At 45.7% G+C, this 25,477-nt stretch overlaps 1 protein-coding gene and 2 long non-coding RNA genes across 25 annotated transcripts in view; 2 read left to right on the top strand and 1 right to left on the bottom strand.

Annotated features, from left to right (window-relative positions):
* The first annotated feature begins 11,370 nt into the window (after nt 1-11,370).
* LOC125942114 (uncharacterized) overlaps nt 11,371-25,477 on the top strand; it is a 111,916-nt gene continuing 97,809 nt past the window's right edge. The window contains exon 1 of one of the 2 annotated variants that reach the window (XR_007464818.1): nt 11,371-11,677. This is a non-coding gene — a long non-coding RNA (uncharacterized LOC125942114). Of the gene's footprint in view, nt 12,214-25,477 lie in introns of both variants that reach the window. The other variant, XR_007464819.1, reaches the window with a different exon arrangement.
* Nucleotides 16,304-25,477, top strand: part of LOC125942113 (uncharacterized) — a 64,247-nt gene continuing 55,073 nt past the window's right edge. The window contains exon 1 of the long non-coding RNA XR_007464817.1: nt 16,304-16,348. This is a non-coding gene — a long non-coding RNA (uncharacterized LOC125942113). The remainder of the gene's footprint in view (nt 16,349-25,477) is intronic.
* Nucleotides 16,398-25,477, bottom strand: part of LOC119437012 (uncharacterized) — a 156,576-nt gene continuing 147,496 nt past the window's right edge. For 16 of the 22 annotated variants that reach the window (XM_049660193.1, XM_049660195.1, XM_049660186.1 and 13 more), the window contains one exon: nt 16,398-17,429. In XM_049660193.1, coding sequence (XP_049516150.1) covers nt 17,228-17,429 — 202 coding nt within the window. In that variant the 3' untranslated portion in view covers nt 16,398-17,227. Of the gene's footprint in view, nt 17,430-25,044; nt 25,237-25,477 lie in introns of those variants that run through there. The other 6 variants (XR_007464815.1, XR_007464810.1, XR_007464812.1 and 3 more) reach the window with 2 other exon arrangements.

Here is a 25,477-nt window from a genome sequence, read left to right as displayed (position 1 = left end):
CGCTTGCTCAACGCGATTTATAAAGGACTACGATCAAAGGCAAACACGTTAGTGTATACGACGGGCTCTAGCACAAATCTGATATTCACCATTGAAATGTTACAAGATCACTCACATTGTTGATCCGCACAGAATTCACTTAAGAACAAGAAAGTGCGATTCGTCATTCAAGATAAACCCGCGACTGTGACAGCACGCGTACCTAATTCACGTGTTCGGTCAATTCGGCTAGAAAAAAAAAATATTTTAAATGACTGCCTATGCTCAGATATAATGGTCAGTCATCGATGCGTACTCGATGCGTAGAGCCGCATCGATGCGTACATCGATGCGGCTCTAGATATTTGCAGCGTGGGCGATACTTTGTGATGAAAGTGCACAGAGAGCAAGCGCGACCGGCCCCGCGAACGGAAAATTGCGCGCCGGAAACGTCAGCGGTTGAGCCGGAAGCGCCAAGCAGACGACGTTTCCCATGAGCATTTACGAGTTTACGCCTCACCTATTATGGGTGTTCTATGGTTGTATTTACAACAGCGGTTGCAGCGCTGACCAGTTAGGTTCACAGCGCGAGCCCAGCTCGTTCTTCCTCTTGTTTTCTCGAGTGATGGCGCCCGCGCGCCTCGGTAAAAAAATCAAATACCACACGCGTGTAGCAATATCATAGCCAACACACATATTTAGTGTGCAATTAAAAATGACACTTTTTGACAATCATTGTACTAGATTGCACATCAGTTCCTATCTTCCAGTCATGCATCTGTCATTGCCGAGCACATTCGTTGCGATGCTGTTGTGCCGTGGCGGTTTGTTTGCAATCGTAAGACAGATTGCATGCACTTATATGTTTGCTTGGGGTACCATGTTCAGGACATGGCTAAAGGAAAACTCTTCAGAAGTGTGTCGAATATACCTTAAGGAACTTGTGAGACCAACATAAACTTGGTACAGATCGATAAGCTAGATAAGCGATTGCTTTGACCGAAGACAAAAACGCAACAGGGCTAGCTTGTTGCAAGCTATCACACGCATCAAAATTTTAATTACCCTGTATCGTCTACCAATTATGTGTTGCTTCATTACATGTAAGCCTACAGATTACTTGACATGCAATTACCCCGCAGGGGCGTCTGCGTCAGCAGGCGTTTGGTGTGTTGCGACACCACGGACCCGAGCACATGAGGGTTGGCCCCTCCCGCGTGTAGCCGTGCGCGGCTTAGCCGTGTCCGGGGAAAAGAGGATCCTGGAGGTTGAGCCGATGCCGGGTGTTTGGACCTTTACGGCCCCTCGGTGGAGGCAACACACCTCTTTGGCCTCCGCTTCACGTAGACGGCACCCCCGGACTGACCCACCCGGGGGAAAACGGTAGTTGCCTTTTCCTGTCTCTCTCTCTCCAATCTTCGTCTATCCCTCTCACCTTCAATCTTTCCTGTCTTCTTCTCTCTTCCTTTTACTTCCAACATTCCTGGCAGCAAGGGTTAACCTTGTGTGTTATGATCTACCTTGATTATAACATATGCGGCTATAGTAACAATGTACAGTTGGCATGGCAGTGCTTGCTTCATAACAATCTCTGCCGTGTCCCCTCGTTGGGCTCGGTGGTGGGTGACTGGCATTGATACCGAACAAACAACTCATTCCATGGGACCCTCGAAACCCTTCTCACCTGATCGTCCCCCGAAAAGGGGGCGCACCGACGCAACCTTTGAATTCTTTTTGAAGAAACGAGACACATTCCCTAAGTATCATGTGATTCACTGTGAAAACACTGATAAAAAAGCAACAAACATTTCACCCTTCTTGGTGTCAAAATGTCTCACGGAGGTAATTGGAAGTGGCTACAAAGCCACCAAGATGGCAAGTGGGGACCTTCTGATTGAAGTAAAAGACAAGATGCAGTGCGAGAAACTAACAAACCTGGTGACATTTGGCGATAAAACCATATCTGTTAGTCCACACCGAACAATGAACACCGTCAAGGGTGTGGTTTCAGACGACGACCTCATGGATTTGACTGATGAAGAACTCCTGAATGGATGGAAAGAAGAAAATGTTATAAATGTACAACGCATAAAAATCAGGCGCGATAACAAAGAACTACCAACCAAACACATAGTACTTACTTTTGGCTCTAGCACACTCCCGGATGCAATAGAAACAGGCTACCTCAAACTGCGTGTTAGACCCTACATTCCAAATCCACGACGCTGCTACAAGTGTCAGAGGTTTGGTCATGCCTCTCAAAGCTGCCGAGGACGACTAACTTGTGCGAAATGTGCTACAAAAGATCACTCTGCTGATGACTGTACTGCTGAGGCCCATTGCGCGAACTGCGATGGCAGCCACCCTGCATATTCCAGATCTTGCGTAGCCTGGAAGAAAGAAAAAGAGATCATTACTATCAAAGTCAAAGAAAATATCAGTTTCCGGGAAGCTCGACAGCGTCTTTCACCTGCATTTTCGATGAAAACTTCTTTTGCCGAAGTGGTGCAATAGGGGGCAGCACCACGACGGACCCCGACGGGGGGGGGGGGGGGGGGGGTCAGCTCAGCCGGGCGGCGGGGACAGCGCGGAGACTCAGGCAGAGGCATGCCATGAGAGCAGGGAGGGACGCCTAGGGGCCGTTGAACAGCAGGCGAGAGCCGGCGGCAACACGGCGGTTCCACAACTCTACAGCGAGGTAGTGCGGCAGGCTTCGGGTGGGAAGGGACGAACGGCAGGGAGCACATCGTCACGTGTCAGTGGCGCAGGGCGGGTGGAGAACCAGCTAGCGCGAACTGGAGGACGACAATCGCAGGCGGGAGGCAAACGTGTAGAGCGAAGGGTCCTAGTGGTGGGGGACTCCAACGTAGCTAGGGTTAAGGAGGGCGTCCTTACAACAGTGAAGGCAGACGGGCGGGTGAGGGTGGAGGCCCAGTCAGGGAAGTGCATGGTTGACGCAATGGCAGAAGCTCAGAAGGTGGTATCGGACAACCTCGAGCATGAACATCTGGTCGTTATCCATGCTGGTCTCAACGATGTGCTGAAGGGAAGGAGCCAGAACCTAAACGGACAGTTAGAGGTTGGGTTGCGTAAACTCAGAGAAACCTCTGTGAAAGTGCATGTGACCATATGCACAATCCCACATGTCCGGGGCCAGGCTAGCGCGATGGAATGGAGGGTGCGTGAGGCTAACCGGGTCATTAGGGGTCTGAGCAGACCACTTGGGTACGGTGTAATGGAGGTAAACCGGGAAGTGTACGAGTCTGGCTCCCAGCCTTTTGCACAGGATGGCATTCACTACAGTGGTGCCACGGGCGGGAGCGTAGGTAGTAGGATAGGGCGCCAAGCTACGGCTTTTTTGGGGGGACCCAGAGCCCTAAGACCACCAGTGTAGACGAAGACGGACCCAGAGAGGCTCCAAGATTCAAGAAACGGAGAATCGGTAGAAGAAATAGACGTAAGCACCAGGGGCAAGGTCATTCTGACATAGGTTACATTAACATGCAAGGTGGCAGGAATAGGCTGAAGTGGGAGGAGATAGACGAGCAACTAAGGCAAGAAAAGCTGATGGTATACGGGTTTGTGGAGACACATCTTAGGGACATGGAGCAACCTCCCTGTAACCCTGACTATGCATGGGAATATTGCAATAGAACAGAGGGCAGCAGAAAAGGGGGTGGAATTGGTGCATTTATTCATAAAAGTATGAACTGGCAAAGGGTTAAACAGGAATGCAAGGAGCATTTATGGCTAAAAGGGAAAGTTGCAGGAGAGCAGACACTCCTTGGCTTTGTATACCTGTGGACAGGAGCAAATGCCAAAGAGGAAAACAAAAAAATGCTGGAATGCATATCAAGTGACATTAATGAGCTAGGAGAAGGGTGCGAGATTATTATACTAGGAGATATGAACGCACACATAGAAGACATGGACGGGTACACAGACTCAACAGGCAACATGATGCTGGATATGTGTGAAATGCATGACTTAGTTGTATGCAACAGTACTGAGAAGTGTGAAGGGCACATAACATGGGAGGTAGGGAGCCTGCAGTCGACGATAGATTATGCACTAATGTCACATAGGATGCACGATAGGCTAAATGTAATGAGCATAGATGAATATGGCTCCAGAAGTCTAGGTAGTGATCACAAACGTATTAAGGTGAGTTTTAGAAGGGAAATGAAAGTAGGTAGGAGGCAAGATGAACAACCAGGTGGGATATTTTACTCGGAAAAGCAGCTTGAAATAGCAACCCAGCAAATTGAGGAAGTAATTTCAGAGGATACAAAAACAGAATGGACATATGCAAATTTAACAGGACTATTTGAGCTAGAGCTTACTAAGGTACGAGTCAGGACAAAAGGGAACAGAAGACGTAAACCCAAGAGCTGGTGGGATGAGGAGGTTAAGAAGGCCATAGAGAAACGCCAGGAAGCATCCAGGGAACACAGATATTCAAAGCACAGGGGTGAACCAGAAGCTGATGTAGGCAGAAAATGGAACAACTTCTTAAGCTGTAGAAGGGAAGCATCCAATTTGATCAATGAGAAGATCAGAAGAAAGGGGAGCCAATGGTTGTCAGAAGTAAACAAAAAGGATAGAAAAGCAGCGAAGAAATTTTGGAAACATCTCAACTCCTTGAGTAATAAGACTAGCCTAGAGCAGAGGTTTATAGTTACAGCTCAAGGTGTTCGACTAGAGGGAGATGAGGCAATGGAACATATAAGAACAATGATGGCAGAAAAATTTAAAGAACGAAACATAGCATGTGCTCAATCAGGTGAGGATAGACTAGTCAGTGCAGTGGCTCCACTGGCACAAAGCGAGTGGGAAAGGGCAGAGAAGAGGGTTCCTAGTAGCACGTCGACAGGTCCTGATGGCATCCCAATTATGTTGATAAAGACATTGGGCCCAAAATCTAAGAAAGCATTAAGAGAGGCAGTGAGCAAAATGATAATGGACGGTAAAGCCCCCGACGGGTGGAGACTGAGCAGGATGAGCATGATATATAAGGGAAAGGGGGACAAAGCCGACATAAACAACTACCGTCCCATAACAGTGACGTCAGTGGTTTACAGGGTGGTGATGCAGATTATAAAGGACAGACTGCAGGCATGGGTGGAGAGCGAGGAGGTGCTGGGGGAACTACAAAATGGGTTCCGGAAACAAAGAAGGTTAGAAGATAATCTGTTCTCATTGACACAGTGTATTGAAATAGCAGAAAAGGAACACAGGCCCCTATGGCTTGCCTTTCTGGATATCAAGGGAGCCTATGACAGTGTAATCCAAAAGGATTTGTGGGACATACTGGGCACTCTAGAGGTGGAAGATGGAGTAAGAAATCTTTTAAAAGATATCTATAAAAGTAACAGGGTGCTTATAAAATGGGAAAACAAGATATCTGGGCCTATAGAGATACAGCAGGGGCTTAGGCAGGGGTGCCCTCTGTCACCTCTGTTGTTCATGCTGTATTTACAAGGATTAGAGAAAAAATTAGAGAGGAGCGGACTTGGCTTCAACCTTTCCTATTTCAAGCAGGGAGAATGGATTAAACAGTCATTACCAGGACTGATGTATGCAGATGACATTGTACTTATGGCTGACAGCAAGGAAGACTTGCAGAGATTAATGGACATCTGTGGTAAAGAGGGAGATAGCTTAGGTTTGAAGTTTAGTAAAGAAAAATCGGCAGTCATGACTTTTAATGATAATCAGGGCAGCGAGCATAGGATACAGGAGGTTACGCTGGAGGTGGTGGATAAGTACAAATATCTTGGAGTGTGGATAAACAATGGGGCTGAGTACCTAACGGAACATGAAAAATATGTGACGGCTAAAGGTAGCAGAAATGCAGCTGTGATGAAAAATAGGGCACTGTGGAATTACAATAGGTACGAAGTGGTGAGAGGGATTTGGAAAGGGGTGATGGTCCCTAGTTTGACTTTTGGCAATGCGGTCCTGTGCATGAGATCAGAGGTTCGAGCAAGGTTGGAAGTTAAGCAGCGAGGGGTAGGTAGACTGGCTCTGGGAGCACACGGAAATACACCAAATCAGGGGGTACAGGGTGACATGGGATGGACGTCATTCGAGTGCAGGGAAGCCAGCAGCAAGATAGAATTTGAGGAGCGATTGAGAGAGATGGCAGAAAAGCGGTGGGCAAGGAGAGTTTTCAGTTATTTGTACATGAGGAATGTTGATACAAAATGGAGGAAGCTGACCAGAAAACTGTCAATCAAATATTTGGACTGCAGGAGGGGTGCAAACCAGGAAACAGCGGTTAAGAAAAAGGTTAAGGAAACAGAGAGGGGTCTGTGGAAAACAGGGATGCAGACGAAATCAGCACTGGGCACATACCGAACTTTCAAGCAAGAAATTGCCAAAGAAAATATCTACGATAATTCTAGGGGAAGCTCTTTGTTGTTTGAAGCCAGGACGGGAGTATTGCGGACTAAGATGTACCGAGTCAAGTACCAAGGTATAGACACGTTGTGCTGTGCGTGTGGAGAAGAAGAGGAAACGGCTGAACACCTCATACTTTTCTGTAAGGGGCTTAACCCTACAGTGCAAGGCAACGGGGCTGATTTTTTCAAAGCATTGGGGTTTAGGGACAGTGAAGGCAAAATAGACTTTAAGCGGGTAGAAATAACCAAACAGAGGTTATCTGATTGGTGGATAAAATTAAGGCAGGGGTGAAATTTCACCCACCACAAAGTACAAATTATGTTAATAGCCATGGCTAGGTGGCGTATGCCACCGCCCGATTTAAAGGGTTCAGCCTCATCCATCCATCCATCCATCCATCCGGCGGTCGCCCAAGGCACGCGCAGCGTATTGAGGCGACTTCCACCTGCCCCCATGGTGGGAGCAGCTGAGGCTGCCCTGCCTCCCTCGAAATTGGCCACACCAGAGGCCTCTACTAGCGCTGGCAGCAGCCATCGCAGCTCAGAGGCTAAGGAGGTTACATCGGCCTCCGGGCTGGTGAGGCCACAGCCTTCGTCCCTCGAGGCGAAGGCTACACGACGTACACATCGCTCGTTAGAGCGAGTGTCCAGCGCTTCACAAGAGGCTATGGACACTACCCCAAGCAAGGTGGTGCAACCAGCACCTAAAGAGCGGCCACACTCTTTGGACCGCTCTAGAAAAGACAAAACCAAAATTACAGGCGGCTCTGTAATCTAAGGCAACACTTCCTTTTTGTACACACAGCACCAATTTACTTTCATTATGGATACACAAATCATTCAATGGAACGTCAGAGGCCTTATTAGGAACCTCGACGATGTCCAAGAACTTCTTTACCAACACAATCCAAAAGTGCTGTGTGTACAGGAAACGCACTTAAAATCAAAACATACAAACTTTCTCCGACGGTATGTTACGTTTCGTAAAGATCGGGATGATGCTCTCGCATCATCAGGCGGTGTTGCCATCATAATACACAAAAGCATAGCATGCCAACGTTTGCAGCTACAAACGCCCCTTGAGGCAGTGGCAGTTCGACTTGTTCTTCTAAACAAACTCATCACCATTTGCTCGCTTTACATACCCCCACATTACCACTTACACAAACATGAATTTCAGTCCTTTATAGACGAATTGCCAGAACCTTATCTTGTTCTTGGCGATTTCAATGCGCACAGCAGTCTGTGGGGCGACTCTCGTATCGATGCGCGAGGTCGTCTTGTTGAACAATTTCTTTTCTCGTCTGGTGCGTGCCTCCTGAATAAAAAGGAACCTACATTTTACTGTATTGCAAACAGAACATTTTCTTCTATTGATCTGAGCATAGCTTCCGCGTCTCTATTTTCTGAACTTAAATGGGAAGTTACCAAAAATCCTTACGGGAGCGATCACTTCCCAATACTACTGAGAACAACCAAAGAAAATGAGTCCTCACCACAAGCCCCTCGATGGAAGGTTGATACAGCGGATTGGGAGAAATTTCGAACTCTTACTAGTAGTATCTCCTGGGCTGACATGTTTTCGTTAGGAATTGATGCTGCTGTGGAGTATTTCACTACCTTCATAATTGATGCCGCTTCTAAATGAATATCCCAAATGAGTAGTGTGGCATGCAAACGCAGTGTCCCATGGTGGAACGACGAATGTAGGAGCGCTCGTAGGAAACAGAACAAAGCGTGGGGGCTGCTACGTGAGTATCCTACTGCGGAGAATCTTGTCAATTTTAAGAAGGTAAAGTCCCAAGGCAGGAGAACGCGCCGACAGGCCAGAAGAGAGAGCTGGCAGAAGTTTTTATCAAGTATAAACTCGTATACAGATGAATCCAAAGTCTGGAACAGGGTAAATAAAGTAAGAGGACGACAAACATATTCACTCCCTTTGGTAAGCACACAGGGCGACAGCTTGGAAGACCAAGCGAACTTCCTGGGCGCACATTTTGAACATGTGTCCAGCTCATCGCACTACTCGGAAACATTTAAACGATACAAAGCCAGAATAGAAGGACAGAAGCTGGAACGAAAATGCAAAAAACAAGAGGCATATAACGAACCATTAAGATTAGCTGAGCTACAGGCATCACTAAACTGCTGCAACAATTCTGCACCAGGTGCTGACCGTGTCATATATGAAATGCTGAAGCACCTTCCCCATGAAACACAGAATACCCTCCTTTCCCTCTACAACGCTGTATGGTCTTCCGGCGAGATACCGTCTGCCTGGAAAGAGGCCATTATAATTCCTATCCTGAAACAGGGCAAGGATCCATCGTCTGTTTCGAGTTACCGGCCTATAGCACTAACTAGCTGTCTCTGCAAAGTCTTCGAAAAAATGATAAACCGCCGCCTACTACATTTCCTAGAATCAAACAAACTGCTTGACCCATACCAGTGCGGCTTTCGCGAGGGTCGATCCACCACTGACCATTTGATACGTATTGAGGCGCAGATACGCGAAGCTTTTATTCACAAACAGTTCTTTCTGTCTGTATTGCTAGACATGGAAAAGGCCTACGACACCACATGGCGGTTTGGAATACTGAGAGACCTCTCCCACTTTGGTATACGTGGTAATATGTTAAATGTGATTGAGAGTTATCTGCTGAATCGCACATTCCGTGTGCGAATTGGCAATGTGTTATCAGGACCTTTTGTGCAGGAAACTGGTGTACCCCAGGGAGGTGTGCTCAGCTGCACACTCTTTATCGTTAAAATGAACACAATCCGTGCTTCGTTACCACCCGCTATTTTTTATTCCATCTATGTGGACGATATACAAATAGGGTTCAAGTCCTGCAACCTCGCAGTTTGCGAGAGACAAGTACAGCAGGGGTTAAACAAAGTGTCTAAGTGGGCAGACGAAAACGGGTTCAAAGTAAACCCCCACAAAAGTTCTTGTGTTCTTTTCACTAGGAAGAGCGGTCTCGTTGCAGATCCTACTATCGAAATGTATGGACAACAAATACCTATGAACAAAGAACACAAGTTTTTAGGCATCATACTTGACTCTAAGCTTACTTTCACCCACCACATAAAACATCTCAAGGCGAAATGCCTGAAAACAATGAACTTACTGAAACTTTTATCTCGCACATCCTGGGGCAGCGACAGGAAGTGTCTAATGAATCTTTACAAGAGCCTCATTCGGTCACGATTGGACTATGGTGCCGTAGTATATCACTCTGCCGCCCCGAGCGCGCTAAAAATGCTAGATCCTGTCCATCATCTAGGTATCCGCCTGGCCACTGGCGCATTCAGAACAAGCCCCGTCGAAAGCTTATACGTAGAATCCAATGAGTGGTCACTCCATCTCCAGAGAACATACATCAGCTTCACTTATTTTCTCAAAGTGCACTCCGACTGGGAACATCCTTGTTCTGTAACCATTAATGATTTGAAGTGTGCAACGCTTTTCTATAATCGACCCTCTGTGAGGCGACCTTTCTCACTGCGTGTAAGAGAACTCAGCGAAGAGATGGATGTCCCACTTCTAGAACATAGCCTAATGCCTCCAGCTAAGATGTCACCGCCCTGGGAGTGGCACGTGATAGAGTGTGATCTATCATTTGTAGAGGTCACAAAGCACGCACCCGAGCTCGAAATTGCAATGCATTTCCGCGAACTTCAATCGAAGTACTCGTGCTCGGAATTCTACACCGACGCATCCAAGTCCCATGCTGGCGTATCTTATGCGGCTGTTGGCCCCTCTTTTTCTAAATCTGACGTATTGAACCCCCTAACAAGTATCTTCACAGCAGAAGCCTACGCAGTACTTTCTGCAGTGAAACATGTAGACAAATTGAAACTACAAAAGGCAATAATATTCACAGACTCGTTGAGTCTTGTAAAAGCGCTAACATCTTTACAAAAGCATAAGAATCCTATTTTTCTTGAGCTTTACTCACTCTTGTGTGACATTTACCAATCTCATAGACATGTAATAATATGCTGGGTGCCTGGTCATAGAGGCATCGAGGGCAATGTGCTAGCAGACCAGTTGGCCACATCAACTACATCGCAAGCTATTAATCCTCCCGCTACTATTCCCTCCACAGATCTGAAGCCTTTCCTACGAAACAAACTGCGAAGCCACTGGCAACGCTTGTGGGACGCCGAAGCAAATAATAAGCTCCATTTGATTAAGCCACAGGTAGGGTTCTGGCCCTGTACATCTAAAACACGACGAACTGATGTCCTATTCTGTCGTCTCAGAATAGGACACACATATGGTACTCACAATTTTCTATTGAATGGCAATGATCCTCCTACCTGTGGTAGATGTGGCGAGAGGCTCACCGTCCTCCACGTCCTCTTGGAGTGTCGGGAAGCCGAAAGAGAAAGAAAGAAACATTTTCCGCTAGCATATCGATATTGTGTCCCTCTCCATCCCGCTATGTTTCTCGGTAAAGAACCGCTTTTTAGCACCAATGCAGTCCTCGCATTCTTGAAAGATGTTGTGCTACATGTTATTAGCCCAATAAGTTCATAGCACATCCTCTCTCCAGAGGATATTGCTGTGATAGTTTTCTCTTTATAGCACATACCTCCAGGCCCTTGTGTTTCAAGGGCTCTGTTTAGGCACTTGTGCTTCTGGCCAAGTCTAGCATCTTTATTATTTTGTAAGTCGCATCATTCCTTCGCAATGCATTGTTCATGTCCATAGTACACATAATCAGTCATTGCCATAATCTTATTACGTATATATTTTACGCACTTTACAGCGACTGTTTTTAGGCCCCTTTACAGCCATGCCACATCTAGTGTTCATATAGTTCACTATTCATGTACCACTATCAAACCACTACCATCGTCTTGGCGCTCTTTGGCCACATCTGGCCCTTGCGCCAATAAACCACAATAATCATCATCATTGACATGCAATTACTCTACCAGAGGATGGGTGTGAAAAGCGATACTGTGCAGAAATTGCCATCTAGCAGCGCCGTTGTGCTCGGCAATGTTAAATGGGGTGCCCGTTGCAGATCCAACAGCATTCTTTCCCGCATGCTACGTGCTTGTACCCGGTATCCATGGCAGGACTTGCTTTGTTGCCAGGCCAGCTGGTGGTTTGTAGTCAAAAGGCTTGGCGGGTTGATCTCAAAGGCAAGCCGTGTTGGCCACGTGCAACTATTCATGTTCTTCAACTTTTTAAATATCAACTCCACTCCACGATATGTTGAATATAAAAGTTGGAAGTGCTGGAAACAACTTGCGTGTGATGAAATGACGCCCCACAGGTGAACATTATTCAGATTGACGTATATTCTACAAAGCTGTAGTTGTAAAATCATACTCTTTCATGTACTCACACTCATCTGTATTTTATACTTTGCAAACAATACATCCCTCTGTTTGGCCTTACTTCATTTGATGTCCCTGTCACTTCACTCGCACCTGAATATTGCTCAAATCATCACTTTGACACCATCGACAAGCGTCAGTCAGGCTGTCAACAGCTTGGTCATCTGACATTGATGCACTGGTGGATCTAGTGGGGGGGACCCTGGGGGCTCCCCTCCCCGGTCAAGACATGCCGACTGACAGTACTGAGTGTGCCGCAAGCCCTCCCTTCCCCTTTTTATGGCTCCCAACTCTGTGGATCCTCCCCTGCATCGATGTCCTCAGCAATGGTCGTATCGTATTCCAGAGTTCTGCACTAGTTGATGTTCATGCAACACATGTTTAGGCACATGTATGCCAGTGTGTAAATCTGAACAGTTTACATGTGAGTTCAGAACTTATATTTATGTTATATTATTTCTACAGGTTCCAGGTTCTGCAAACTTGTGATAAACCAGTCCGTGGACGTAAAAAAAAAAAAAAAAAAAAAAAAAAAAAAAAAAAAAAAACAAGCATGATCTTGGTCTTTAATTTGCTCATCCTGGCTTTCTTCTGGCGAGGGGCCGAGTGCGTGTGCCACTCCGATGATTGCCTTTTGGACTCCGGGTCATATTCAAATAGTACCCAAGTCTCGTCACCTGTAATAACGTTGTCCAAAAATTTTCAATCACGTTTGCAAATGTCGAGCTTTTCGTGGCACGTTTCAACGTGGCGGGACTTTGATCGTCAGTGAGCACTTTTGGAACCATTTTCGCACACCTTCTGCATGCCGATATCGTTTGTAACGATTTCATGAACTTGAGTTTTCGGAATGTTTAACATCTCGGCCATTAAACGAACACTTAATCGTCGGTCTGTGTTTAACAGTTCCCTCACTCGTGTCATTGTCGGCCGTGGTGGTCGTGGATGGCTGTCCGGTGCGGTCCTAGTCTTCGACCTTTTTCCGGCCTTTCAAAAAGGCCTTGTGCCACCGAAACAGTTGCCGATCTAACAGGGCATGTTCTTTGTAAGAAGTCTTGATCAGAGTAACAGTTTCCGCAGTGGTCCTGCCAAGTTTCATGCAAAACTTGATCGCAAATCTTTATTCTAACGAGCGCTGCATTTGCACAAGAATAAAAAAAAAACTCTCACGGACAGGCCCGTCCTACACTCGCTAATGCTCAGAGCACACCGAGCGCTGGAGCGCTACCTTAGCTGGGTTCCCCCACTACCAGTTTCAACCGGTTAGACTGCGCTCTGACCACGGAGTAACATAAACAGGAGCGCCGACTCCGCCGCCGCGCAACGCATTCGCTCGGGAAAAACCGTGCAACGCGAATTATACATCGCGTAGCGCCATCTGTCGAGGCGCATGGAAAACACTCAACAGCTTGCTTCCATGTGCGCATGCGCTGAGTGGCGGAGACCAGCGGCGCAGAACCGGCAGCGCGGCACCCATAGAGCGTGTCGTCTGCTACAAACGTTGACCTTCGGCCGTCTTAATTTGACAGCAATCAAACACAAAAAAATATATGCGCACAAATAATAAAAGCGCAAATAAACATGCGGTAGCGCTTTTATGCACGCACACCAAACATTTTTAGATGTCTTTAGAGGAAACAGACGATAAATGATGCTGTACAAAAAGACACAACAGAAGTACTTGTTTTTCACTCTACGTCTGCGCGGATGCGAAGGTGCGAAATTTTCGTCTTCCTCGCTTTGTTTACCACCTCTGCAGTATGTTTATTTATGCCTGATGGAACAAAGTATCTTGATACTTGTGCGTGAAGAGACTGAGCAACAGGACAGTGTTTTGTTCCCGGCTGTAAATCTGGGTATGGCAAAGGACGCGAGAAGTTTTCGCTCTTCGCGGCGCCATCTGATCTTCAACTACTGCACTAGTGGCGTCAAAAAATTCCTGAAGGTAAGCGAACGCTTAAAGCAATGGACAAAATATGTTCGCGACACTTCGAGAAGCAGCTTATTTTTGATAGTTACTTCAATAAAGACAAAGGTGATGTCCTACTAGATCTAAAGAAAGTGCCTCGACTTCGAAGCAGAGCAGTTCCTTCAATTTGTTTAGGGAAGCCTGGCGTAGCTCAATGATGCTGAATGCCAGGAGGAACCAGAAGACGCCAATGCGGAAGGACGGGAGGAGATCAATTTAAATTTCTCTTCAACTACACACAGTGCAGGTGCCTTTCCTTGCCCAGACACATGCCGTAATGTAGAGAGAGAGAAAGGTAAAGAAAGACAAGGAGGTTAGCCAATGTAAATACCGGCTGGCTGCCCTGTAAATTCTCAGCCTCGCCTTCGAGATGATTCCCCTAGTTATGCAGACACATAATCAGAGCTTCTCTTGCGAAATAATAAGCAGGAAACACTGGCAGGAATTCCCGATTATTATGTTTAATGAGAATGTGGGGATTCTGCTCGCAAGAGAACCGGGCGACACGAAAAGCACCGCGAGAAACAAAGAAGCACGCGAAGCATCTCGGCACTTGATGCGTGCTCGGAAAAAAAAAAAGTGATAAACGTCAGCTTTTGCATAAAAACTTCTTTTCGCTGTCGTCTGTCATTGCTTGAGACCACCCGAACTGCCGTTATATCGCCTTACTATTTGCTATAGTTTTTCTTTCCGTCTTAGTTTCCGTAATTTGTTCATTTTCTGTTCCTGTGCCTTGTAAAGTTCCATGTAGGCCACCTGACAAATGCCCTGCACTTGGCCTGTATGAAATAATAAGATGATACATGACTTGTTTCTCCTGCTAACGTCGCTCCGTGAAACGCAATAGCTATGTACGCTACAGGCGTCAGGGCGTGCGCGGAGCAGACGACAAAACGGATAGGCAAGCAGGAGCCGCGAGAGAGTCCCCGTGCCTTTGCTCCTTCGGTTTGTTGGGCCTGCCTCTCCGCTGCAGAGTTTTTCTTCATTCGTAGTGCCATCTGGCGAACACGCTGTGAAGCAGGAACCGGCGTCGCAGAATGTGTCCCTTCCAGACGAGCGGAGTCGGCGCTCCTGTCTTATCTTACTCCGGGGCTCTGACCTACAGTCGCGTCACAATAAATTAACTGACATTACTTTCAGGACAGACCCTGTATATGCTCCACAAATGCATCTTTGAAGTATCTTATTGCATACAATATGCAATGAGATATTTTGATGAACTTGCAAACACTTAAAATCACACTTTTAAAGTAAATGTTATTGAAGTCTACCCAAGCTTCAAAATTTAAAAGGTTCACCATTTTTGTATGCGTTTGGGCCAAGCTTCATTAGTCTGAGTTAACTTTTAGAAAACTTAGGCCTGGTACAAGCATTAATTAGTCACTCTGCTTACTTGGAACAGCTATACTTTAGAAATTAATGGATGGCTTACAATAGCAGCATGTTCATTGGGCTGCCTAGTACATCTTGTCACATAGCAGAATTTTGAACAGCACGACACGGGACAAACAAAAGAGGCACATGGCAGAGTGCTCTGCCCTGTGCCTCTTTTCTTCATCCTGTGTCACACCGTTTGCAATTCTGCTTTTGACATGGCTTACAATGTTCACTTCATGTTGTCTAAAGAGGGCCCAGTAAATGTAATTATGTATATCGATAACTGTTATTCACTTTAAAGGGGCCCTGAACCACTTTTCATCGAAGTGGAGAAAGACACTTGAAGTAAAAATAGGTTATTTCAGAAATGGTTTGCCACAAAAAGTATTTCAATGCATTCAGCAGAAGCGGAGTTAGTAGCAATCAAACACTGCCTCCGCTGCACTCCCCTCCATTCTTCAATGACGAAAAGTACTTCAGTAGCCCAGAAGCCCTGCTAGCGTTACACTAAAAGTTGGCTAACAGACATCTTGACAAGAACTGAGGACTTGTATTAGACCTTCTCTTAAATTTGGCAGCGGCTAGAGTAACACGAGGTTTGTCCACAGTTTATTTGAAATGAGGCGTGGACACCAGAAAAACATTTATATTGTCGGGTAGAGTGATTCACAGCTTGTTTTTCCAGATGTAAACCATAGGAATAGTGTAGCACAGCCAGATTGGTCGACTAGTGCTTTTTGCTTAGAGCAATCAAAACAGTACTCTGTATATAAAACAAGATCTGTATTGTATGCCGATGTCACCTCTGCATGACACATCACTGTCGACAAAACTTTGCCATGCTGGGTCTCCTGCAAACCAAAATAGTTTCTCGCAGGGAAACATTTTTGTCACTGATGCTGCAGTTCAGGCAGAGATGACTTCCTGTTATCAGTTACAGCCGGCAGAATAGCATTACACAAGTATACGAAACAGAATGCTGTGCTACGATGAATTCTTAATAACGATTCACATCTGGAAAAGTACTCTGCACACCACTCTATCCAGCAATACAAATATTTCCTGATGTCAGTGCCTCATTTAAAAGTAAATTGTAACTTACCTTGTGGGTGTCCCTTGTTAAGTATTGCCAGTTCTTTGGCATACCCTCCATTAGTGAATCCCTTGCATATTGCATGTTACCAGAACTGAAGGATAAATTAGAATATACTGTTATTTTATTTTTTTTACACACTGTTGCGAAAGCCGAGCAACCACGAAGGTTCCATGGGTGGTGCCGTGCCAAGTGCCAAGAGGAGGAGACATCCAGAGAGATCAAAAAACTTTTATATACAAATTTACACGTGGTATTTTACAAGGGCTTCACGATATTGGAGCTGTTACATGCTAACATCTTTGCACGTAGTAGCGTTTACATCTCCAAGCATTCAACATAGAGCGTCTTCACAACACTCAAGTCCCGTTGTTTTATCCCTTTCGTTTCCCTCTTTCACTCGACGAGGCAATGCACTTTAGTTCTTAGCCAATCACCATCTTGGACCAGGTCACCATATCCCGAACATGATGTGCCATTGTTTCCCGCTGGGCTCCACCTCCAATCTTGCCAGGTCGCCCCCCGAACACAGGCAGCAGTTGACACCTTGGGAACCGAACGAACGTTGATGTGGCTCCCACAAGATTGCTGGCCCTTTGCAAGAGTCGCCTCTTCGTAGCGGTCAGTTCGCGGAAGCCACCATTTCCAGGGGGCGGTGGCTGTTGTCCCGAAAGGGCTCCAGGTTGGCGCGTCGCAGTCGGCGCCGGGCCTCGTCGTAGTTCGGGCGGCGCTGGTAATTCACGGAAACACACCAAGGGCGACGTTGCCGTTTCAGCTATGCATGAGGCCGAGGACCCATTGCAGTCTGGGGACTAATTGCTCATCCATCAGTCCCAGGTGACCGACGGTGACTCTTCCCGGCCGCGAGAAACGACAAGCGTGAAGTGCACTTGATATGTTCACGCCTGTCGACGAGGCCTCCTTTGTCCCGAAAGACCGCCAGACAACAACACACTGTATGAGGAGCTTTTCATGAAGTGCATAGAACATGACTGCAAGCCAAAATGCTGCAAGACATCTACTTCACACGATGTCACAGTCATTGTATTACCTAATGAATGAGAAGATGCAGAAAGTGTAATTAACAAGAGTAACAAATAGCAGCAAAGGTGGCCATGCATAGATCTTCCAAGATGATCGCTGTCGCAGCCAGAGCAGGCCAGTCTTTGTAGAAGAGCACTGGCTGCCCACAAATGCTTTCTGTCGCAGGTCAAGCGTGAAGGTTCTTGTAGACACAGGCAAGCAAAATCTGCACCAACGAGGGAAAAAAAAAAAAAAACGGAAGAGGAAATGGGAATGTGCAAATTGAACTTCAATTAGCAATACACGCCAAGCAAGAATTTTTCCTCACATTAAAAATAAATTTAAGCCCTCCTTTGTCTTAAAGTACCGGTCCGGTGTCTTAAGGTATGTATGTGATGATGCTTAAAATTACTAGTAAATTTCCTGGCACATAGTAGTTAATAAAATGCACAGCAGAGTCAGAGAAGTGCCTTCAAATTAATATAGTAGGGTGTTTAGTGGCTAAAAAGGCACTTATCAACTTGGCAAACAAGTCTGAAAGCCTCTCTGCAAATAATAAGCAGTTTAAAACAGTTGACCATTTTGCAGGTGAACAATCTGCTATCTTGATTAGCAAGTTATATCGCATGTAAACTAAACCGAAACAGAGTTTGGCATTTTGCACTGTCTAGCTGCCCCCCCCCCCCTTTTTTTTCATACTTAAGCATGACATTGTACAGGTTAAGCAGGCAACACACGTATCACAATGCAATGCTTCTAGGGTTGGGTCAATCACTTTTGTTGATCTATTTTCATGAGACCCTAATTGGCTTAGGGCAATACTGCACACCAATAATGCGTCACCTTGGATGAAACCTCATACAAAATTGGAAGTATCTCATGTGATCAAACATTGCCCCCTGTCTTAGAAGTGTTAACATACTGGTTGCACCAGAAAGTGCAAAGTGATTTGCTAGAGGTTGCAAGTTCATCAGTGCATCTATAGCCTCCGATAATTCTGAGCATCTACATTGACTAGCAGTTAATAGAGAGTTGAATAGGGTCCCCAAACGTTTTGGGGCCCCAAAGAAATTGCGTCGACACCACTGCGCATGCGCGAGACGCAAACAGCGTTTGGGGTTTTGCATGGGGCACGCTATTTCACGCGTGCGTCTAAATGTCGTACAAAAATCCCTCACGTGACTCGATCCTAGGCACCTAGGGACACGATCATTTAGGGACTTTTGTGAAGGCGCGATGGTGGCGCCAAGCGACGACGGCATGGGCTGGCGTGTTCGTTCTCGGCGTGATCGTTCTGTGGCCCACGCCGACCGCGCATTGTTCATTGCGTGTGTGTGATTGTGCTTGCGTTGCTTGTGTATTGGTTATCGATTCTGTGTTACTTGGCGGAAAGCCGTGATTAGTGCTTGTGTGGCAGTGCGGCTTTGGCCTCGGTGAGCTCTGGCAATACAGAACCTGCGTTATGTAATCCGTGTTCCTTGACAATGCGGAGGTGGTGACGATTGAAATGTAGAAGTGGCGTCACCGTGTCCGCCTTTGCATAACGGACGTCGAGGAATGTGCTGCTCTCTACAAGTCACAAAAATGTGACTGCGTCGACCGCCCACGGTTCAGCGCTGAATGTGTGGTTTGAGTACTGTGCTTGAAACGAGTGGTGCAGCTGTGGTGCCCTAATTTCGCACAATTGAGACGCGTGCTTTTGTGCAAAAAGGGCAACAAATAGTATCTTAACCCGCTGAGACGATGCTACAATGTCAACAATGCCGTGCATGTTTATTATGATGGTAGTCTCTACAGCAAGCAAGCGTGCACTGCAGCTATGCTGCGAATATAGCCTCAACTCGAATGTGGCGTTTGCAGAACCCTTATTTTTGTTTCTGCTTGCAAACAAGCTGTATGTTGTTAGGATTATCACTCACTGCTCACATGAGACATGGGAGTCCATCGTGTGGGTTGGGGCTCAGCACGAATGTGTGATGAGGGGGTGTGGAGTTGGTGGCTGTGTCACGTGCCTCACTGAATTTTGTCATTGGAATAAGCTCAATGTAGGACACACCCTATACCTGATGGCTCACTTTCACGGATATTGCCTTTTTTTTCCTTGAAATTTCCAGCCTCAGGACCCGCCTCGCATTATATTCTGGTTCGTGACACATATAATCACAATAAGGAGAGACCAAAAGCCGCTCGTTGCATCATATTTGTGGTCGTGTTACTTACATGCAAATCCAGTACTTTCAGTGCCCATTGACTGACTGAGGGGTGCAGGACTTTGGCAGTGGTAGCAGCACCAAAGCAGCTGCCCAAATGGTATACCCTATAGTGTTAGATTTCTTGTGCACATGGGTGTACTGTGAAAATACGTGAAAGGAATTCCACAGTTGCTGCAGCATCACATCTGGATCTGTGGATCACTGAGCGGTTGTTTGATCACATGTCTGAATTTCTGTTGTCACTGAGCAGTTCTTTTATCATTAGCTTAGGCTGTCTGTTTTCTACATATTATATTACAGCAATGGTGTCAAGAGTAGCTGCAAAAATGGGATTTTGCTGTAAAATCTTAGGTTGGTTGCTTTTCTGACTGTTACATTGCTCTTTTTGCTGCAACTGCTGCCAAATGTTGCTTTACCATGTCTGTTGAATGCCTTAAACGTGAACCACATTTGGATGATGCTTGTGAAAGTATAACATACTCTTTGTATGTAAAGAAAACTATCACACCGGTAGGTGTGGTGGAGTCACTGATGAAATAGAAGTTGAAAAATGAAAGTTCTCGCAAAATTTGGAAGTGTTCATGGCGCTTGCCATCAAAAATGTGTAACAATCCAAGCAAACATAAAGATAACCTACCTATCCTGAAGAATATGAAAGTGATGCTTGATATACTGGTGCCGATCAAGGAAAGAGTTGAGATTATATAGAAGGATTCAGTGCAATTCATGTTTAATCAGCTTGGCAATCTTGTCAAAACGACCAAATAAAATTGTGACTTTTAAGAGATTGCCATGATAACGTGATGAGGTTGCTGGCATTATTTGGTGCTTGGGAAACAAAGCATCACAGATATGTGGTGATTGAGCTTCTCAAAAAAAAAAATTAGGTGTACCACTAAAGATATCTAATGAATTGAACACAAACCACTGAAAGAAGTTGAGTGTGCAAAGGCAAATGGCTACAGCTATATTTGCACAGTAATAGAAAAGTTGTAATCGGGCTGATGGTGCACAGGTGATGGATGTATATTGCATGTTCGAGGGTTTAATTTTTCATGAGCTACTCATTTTTGTTTGCATGTGCCTTAGTGAGTGGAATGCCTGACTGCAGACTCCCGTCATTATGTACAATTAATGAAAAGTAAAGTAAATTTTTCTATGGAACTCTTTTTTTGTAACTTCTGTTCAGTTGCAAATGACGCAGTTGTCCCTACTCTGCACTGAATAGTGAAGGGGGGGGGGGGGGGTTGAGCGCATGCAGGCACCCTATTTACTGGAGCTTTGGGGTGCCCTCACCATGGCTGCTCACATGCCCATTATTCTGGCTGTAACAACCTAGAGTCAGTGCACAGGCGTTTTTAACGTTCCAGGATTAAGTAAACTTGACGTCACTATGCACAAAATTTAGATTACGACAGCCCAAGATGGCAACTGCCATGAACTGAATATAAAATTGCCTATAAACATGCATTGTGCAATTGAATGCCTGTGAATTCTGTAATGCCACTTTCATAAAATTGACTGGCATGGTTTGGTTGAAACTGAAAACATATTTGATCCTCAGTTGTAGCAGACTCGCTAAACTATAACATATTTGATAATGCAGGTGCAGATTGTGAAGGAATTGAAGCGGCTGTTACTCTTGATAAGAATCAGTCATGCTCATTAGAAATTATAGCTAAGGCTATATATACATTACTTCAGTTGAGATCAACTAATGTTGAGATAGAAGCTCAGCTGTGGCACATAGGTACAGGCGAATAAATTTAGAAAGAAAAATTCTGGCACAACCCATTTCACGATGATGCCGGTGCTAATACGATAGCATTGAAACAATGTAGAGACATTGTATTGCCACCACAGAGATCAGTCATGTACGAGCTGGGCTCCTCTCTCACGAGTCCCTCTGGACTCCTCCGCCTGTTAGCAGGGTTGCCGCTAAGTCGGTGATTCAAATCTGCCCAGCACCTAAGAAGTTTTTTTTTTGTCATTGGCGAGCGGCCCGGCCCATACCTCGTGACCTATTTTTGTTTCAAACTGGGTGTCCTCAGCACAGCAGCCCCAGTGCTCTACCCATTTTACCATGGATTACCCAGTGACCCAAGTTTACGGAAAAATGGATAAAGTTCTTAGACCCTGAAAAGTGTGGAATATCCTAAGAACGATAATTCTAGGCAATATACACAACTGGCCTGTTATGGATACGTTGCCAGCATTGCAGGAGAACAATTTACAATTTAGAGCTTCTATTGGTAAAACCACAACAATATACACAATTTTGATTTCACAAGAAACAGTAGTGCCATCTGGTTTATGTATTCATCTACGTCACAGGCTCCAGAAGGAGTATTGCGTGGAGGGGGGAGGGCATTGCATAACAAAGGAGCGAAAAAGTTCTACAACGTTATACAATATAAACAGCGACACAAGATCAACACAATAAATTGAAAAGAACAGAAATTATAAAATCGTGAAGTAAAATTCTACCATTAGAAAGCTGGGTTATACAGTGAATAGTACGATTGCATAATTACATTAAAAAAGTTACATACACCAGAAATAGAAACACTTGAACACTACCCAAACATACTGATTTTTTGTCTGAAGGTTACAGTATTGTTAATGTCAGCAATGTTATCGAGAAGACCATTCCAATGCCTAATGGCACGTGGCAAAGCAGACAAGTCAAAGGCATTAGTTCGACGAAAAATGTGCTGGACGCTAAGGCGATTGTGCAAGCACCTAGATGTGTGGGATGGACAAACAAGAGGCAAGGTGGACGACTGCTCACTACGAATGATTTTATGTAGCAGACAAAGCGACACTACATTCTGGCATGATTTCAAGGATGGTAGTGACAATGACAACGTAATGTTAGATACGCTCAAATATTGGTTGCAATCCCACTGTGCAGCACAGTTTTGGCTATACTCAAGAATGTGGATTAGATATGCCTGGTGAGGTGACCAAATTCAACCTGCCAATTCTAGTTGGGGCAAGAATAATGTTTGATATGCAAGCTTTCTTGTGAAGGAAGGAGCAGCATGAAGGTTGCATTTTTGAAGATTGATGATCAAAGCACTTGTGTACATGGAGGTTAATCGATAGTACATACAACACTGCCACAGTGCAGTCGAGACATTGCAGTAGTGAAAAAAAATTCAGAGCACTTATCAAACAAGGACATGTATGCAAACAGCAACACAACACACATGGAGATGAGATGCAGTGCAACAATGCCCTTGTAGCCTACAATGTGTGGTTACTCAATATTTAGAAGCTACGGCACTACCACTACGGCAACTAGAAGTGTTGTGCACGGGTCACGAGTTGACCGTAGTAGCAGCAGAAGGCACAGGCTGTGAACTTGCGGGGCAATCAGCTGTTGCGACAACAATGAACTGTAGACTGCCTAGATCGAAGGGAACACAGTACGTTGGCCTGTTGGCTCTTCACTGATGTTGCGTAAGGGCCTATAATTTGTGCAGAAATCATGTGGCCATCCATGGCTCAATCACAGTTGTATGGTTGTGGGTGCCGATATTGCTCTTAAATTTTCCAAAAATGCGGGCATGACCAACTTAGTCTGCAGTTTCACTTTTCTGTCACCACCAACACTGCCAATGGTGCAGTTTTTTTGGTAGGCTTAACATCTTTTAAAAGCACCTTAAAAGAACATTGCCAAGAATTTCTCATTGAATTGACAAAACACAAAGAACAAACCAGCTTAGCTAGCCTCCCCATTTTGCAAACAGAATAGCAGCTCACTTTGAAGAAAATGGGCCCATATTGTCATCATGCTTACTGAGGGCATGCTAAGCGTGGAATGCCAGATTGGGAGTAGTACTGGGGCACTCCTGACAATCTTCTCATGGTAGACATTGTCTTATAACACATGCTAGGCATGTATATATGCTACATGTTTTTAATGCGAGAAAAACTGCAAAGCTGGCCGGCAGCATATCGCAGCACCTTCGTAATCGGCGTCTGTCAAGCAAGGACTGGTTACGTAAATATTATTGCGTCGACGCTACTGAATAGGGCGGGCACAGAGGCGCCGCTCCAGGGCGCCGGTTCCAAACTGGCCGTCGCCAAGACGCCGACGCGAATTGGATATTTCGAGCGTCTGCACAGCACGGATTTCACGGCGTTCTGCCACCACAGCTGCACCACTCGTTTCAAGCACAGAGCACAAACTGAGGCCTCATGGCGTTCTGCCACCACAGCTGCGCCATTCGTTTCAAGCACAGTACTTGAACCACAAATTCAGCGCTGAACCGTGGGCGGTCGACGCTGTCACATTTTTATGACTTGTAGAGAGAAGCACATCCCTCGACGTCCGTTATGCAAAGGCGGACGCGGTTCGCTGAACTGCGCTGCCGAGGCGCTACGCCACTTCGACATTTCAATCGTCACCACCTCCGCATTGTCAAGGAACACCGATCACACAACGCAGGTTCTGTATTGCCAGAGCTCACCGAGGCCAAAGCCGCACTGCCACACAACCATTGCTCACGGCTTTCCACCAACACAGAACCTACAACCAATACACAAGCACAATCACACACGCAATGTTGAACAACGCGCGGTCGGCGCGGGCCAGAGAACGATCACGCCGAGAACGAACACGCCTTCGCATGCCGTCGTCGCTTGGCGCCACCATCGCGCCTTCTCAAAAGTCCCTAAATGATCGTGTGCCTAGGATCGAGTCACGTGAGGGATTTTTGTACGACATTTAGACGCACGCCTATTTCACCGATTTAGCGGGAGCCCCAAAAGCTTTGCGACAACAAATATGGCGGCACCCATCGAAGCGACGGCTCGAACCGAGTACCAAACGACTCGATTCGTGGTAACGCGTGAAGTTCGTAAGCTAGGAGTAGTGACTGCGGTTATCACTTTCTCTCAACTAACGTTTGTAATGAATATTGATTAATTAGACGCCGCTAATTCCGAATTCGACTGTCGATTTCTTGGCTGGTAGGCCTAACGTGAATTAGCTTGGCTGGTGAAGGCACGCGAAGTTGGTTACTTAAAATTGAGCGCAAGAAATCGCTTGCTACTAATCGTATAACCTTTCAATTGTAATTAAACGCAAAACCACAAAAGCCAAAATTACTCTTGCTATCATAAAATGGTATAGTTTATTTTAATATTTATAATAGTTTCTTTGACGACGTGGTAGCGCTGCAAATGCAAGACGCTATTCGCAACCGAAAGCCCTACTCTAAAACTCTTCACTAAATGCCCCAACGCTAACACCCGCACAACTCTTTGGGGCCCTATTCTAAAACTCTCTAATAAGCTACTACACACAAAAACTATTCAGGTAATGGTCCACCTAGCGAAAGGTGAAACATGGCAGAGGGCCAAGAAAAACAAGTTGCTAAATTCTGATAACACCTCGGATTGATATTACTGAAATAGATGACAAAAAAAAAAAAAAAGCAGCACGGGTAAAATTAGATTTATGACAAATTTTTGCAAAGCAGCTCTCCACACTGCTGGAACCCGCAGCATCATGCGTGTGCTACACCGACAGGCAAGAACACAATCGCAGACAAATGCGCCATCGCACGTCATTGTTCGATCCCCTCAGAGTAAGGTTGACTAGTCCGCACAACCTACCTACGACGATTCATTCGGCAGGCGCCACCCAAGCACTGATGGTGGTACAGCCAAATTGAACTTTCGTTCTTGTATGGAAACCTTGGCCCATGTTTTATCAATCCAAGCAGCAAAGCATACATCCTGCAGCACACACAAAGATCTGAAATGAGACTCCTCGCTGATGCTGTACAGCAAATTCCTGTAAAGAAACTAAATCACAGAAAACCTGTTACAATACAAAACTCGTCACATACTGGCTTGAACAGATTTGCACATTCGGGAAGCAAGGTGCAACATACACTGTTGTAGCAAAATTTTACTCACGTATGAAATACTGGTGAATCATGACACAACAGAGTTAACTTGAGAGTTCTTACACAGTATTGACTACCTACAGTTGAGTTTTGGAAGGCTTAGGAAAACAATAGTGGCAGCCGATTAGAGACCAGGT

The sequence above is a fragment of the Dermacentor silvarum genome, chromosome 1 (assembly GCF_013339745.2).
Source record: "Dermacentor silvarum isolate Dsil-2018 chromosome 1, BIME_Dsil_1.4, whole genome shotgun sequence".
NCBI classification, from domain to species: domain Eukaryota; kingdom Metazoa; phylum Arthropoda; class Arachnida; order Ixodida; family Ixodidae; genus Dermacentor; species Dermacentor silvarum.
This window is presented reverse-complemented; position numbering and strand designations above follow the sequence as displayed.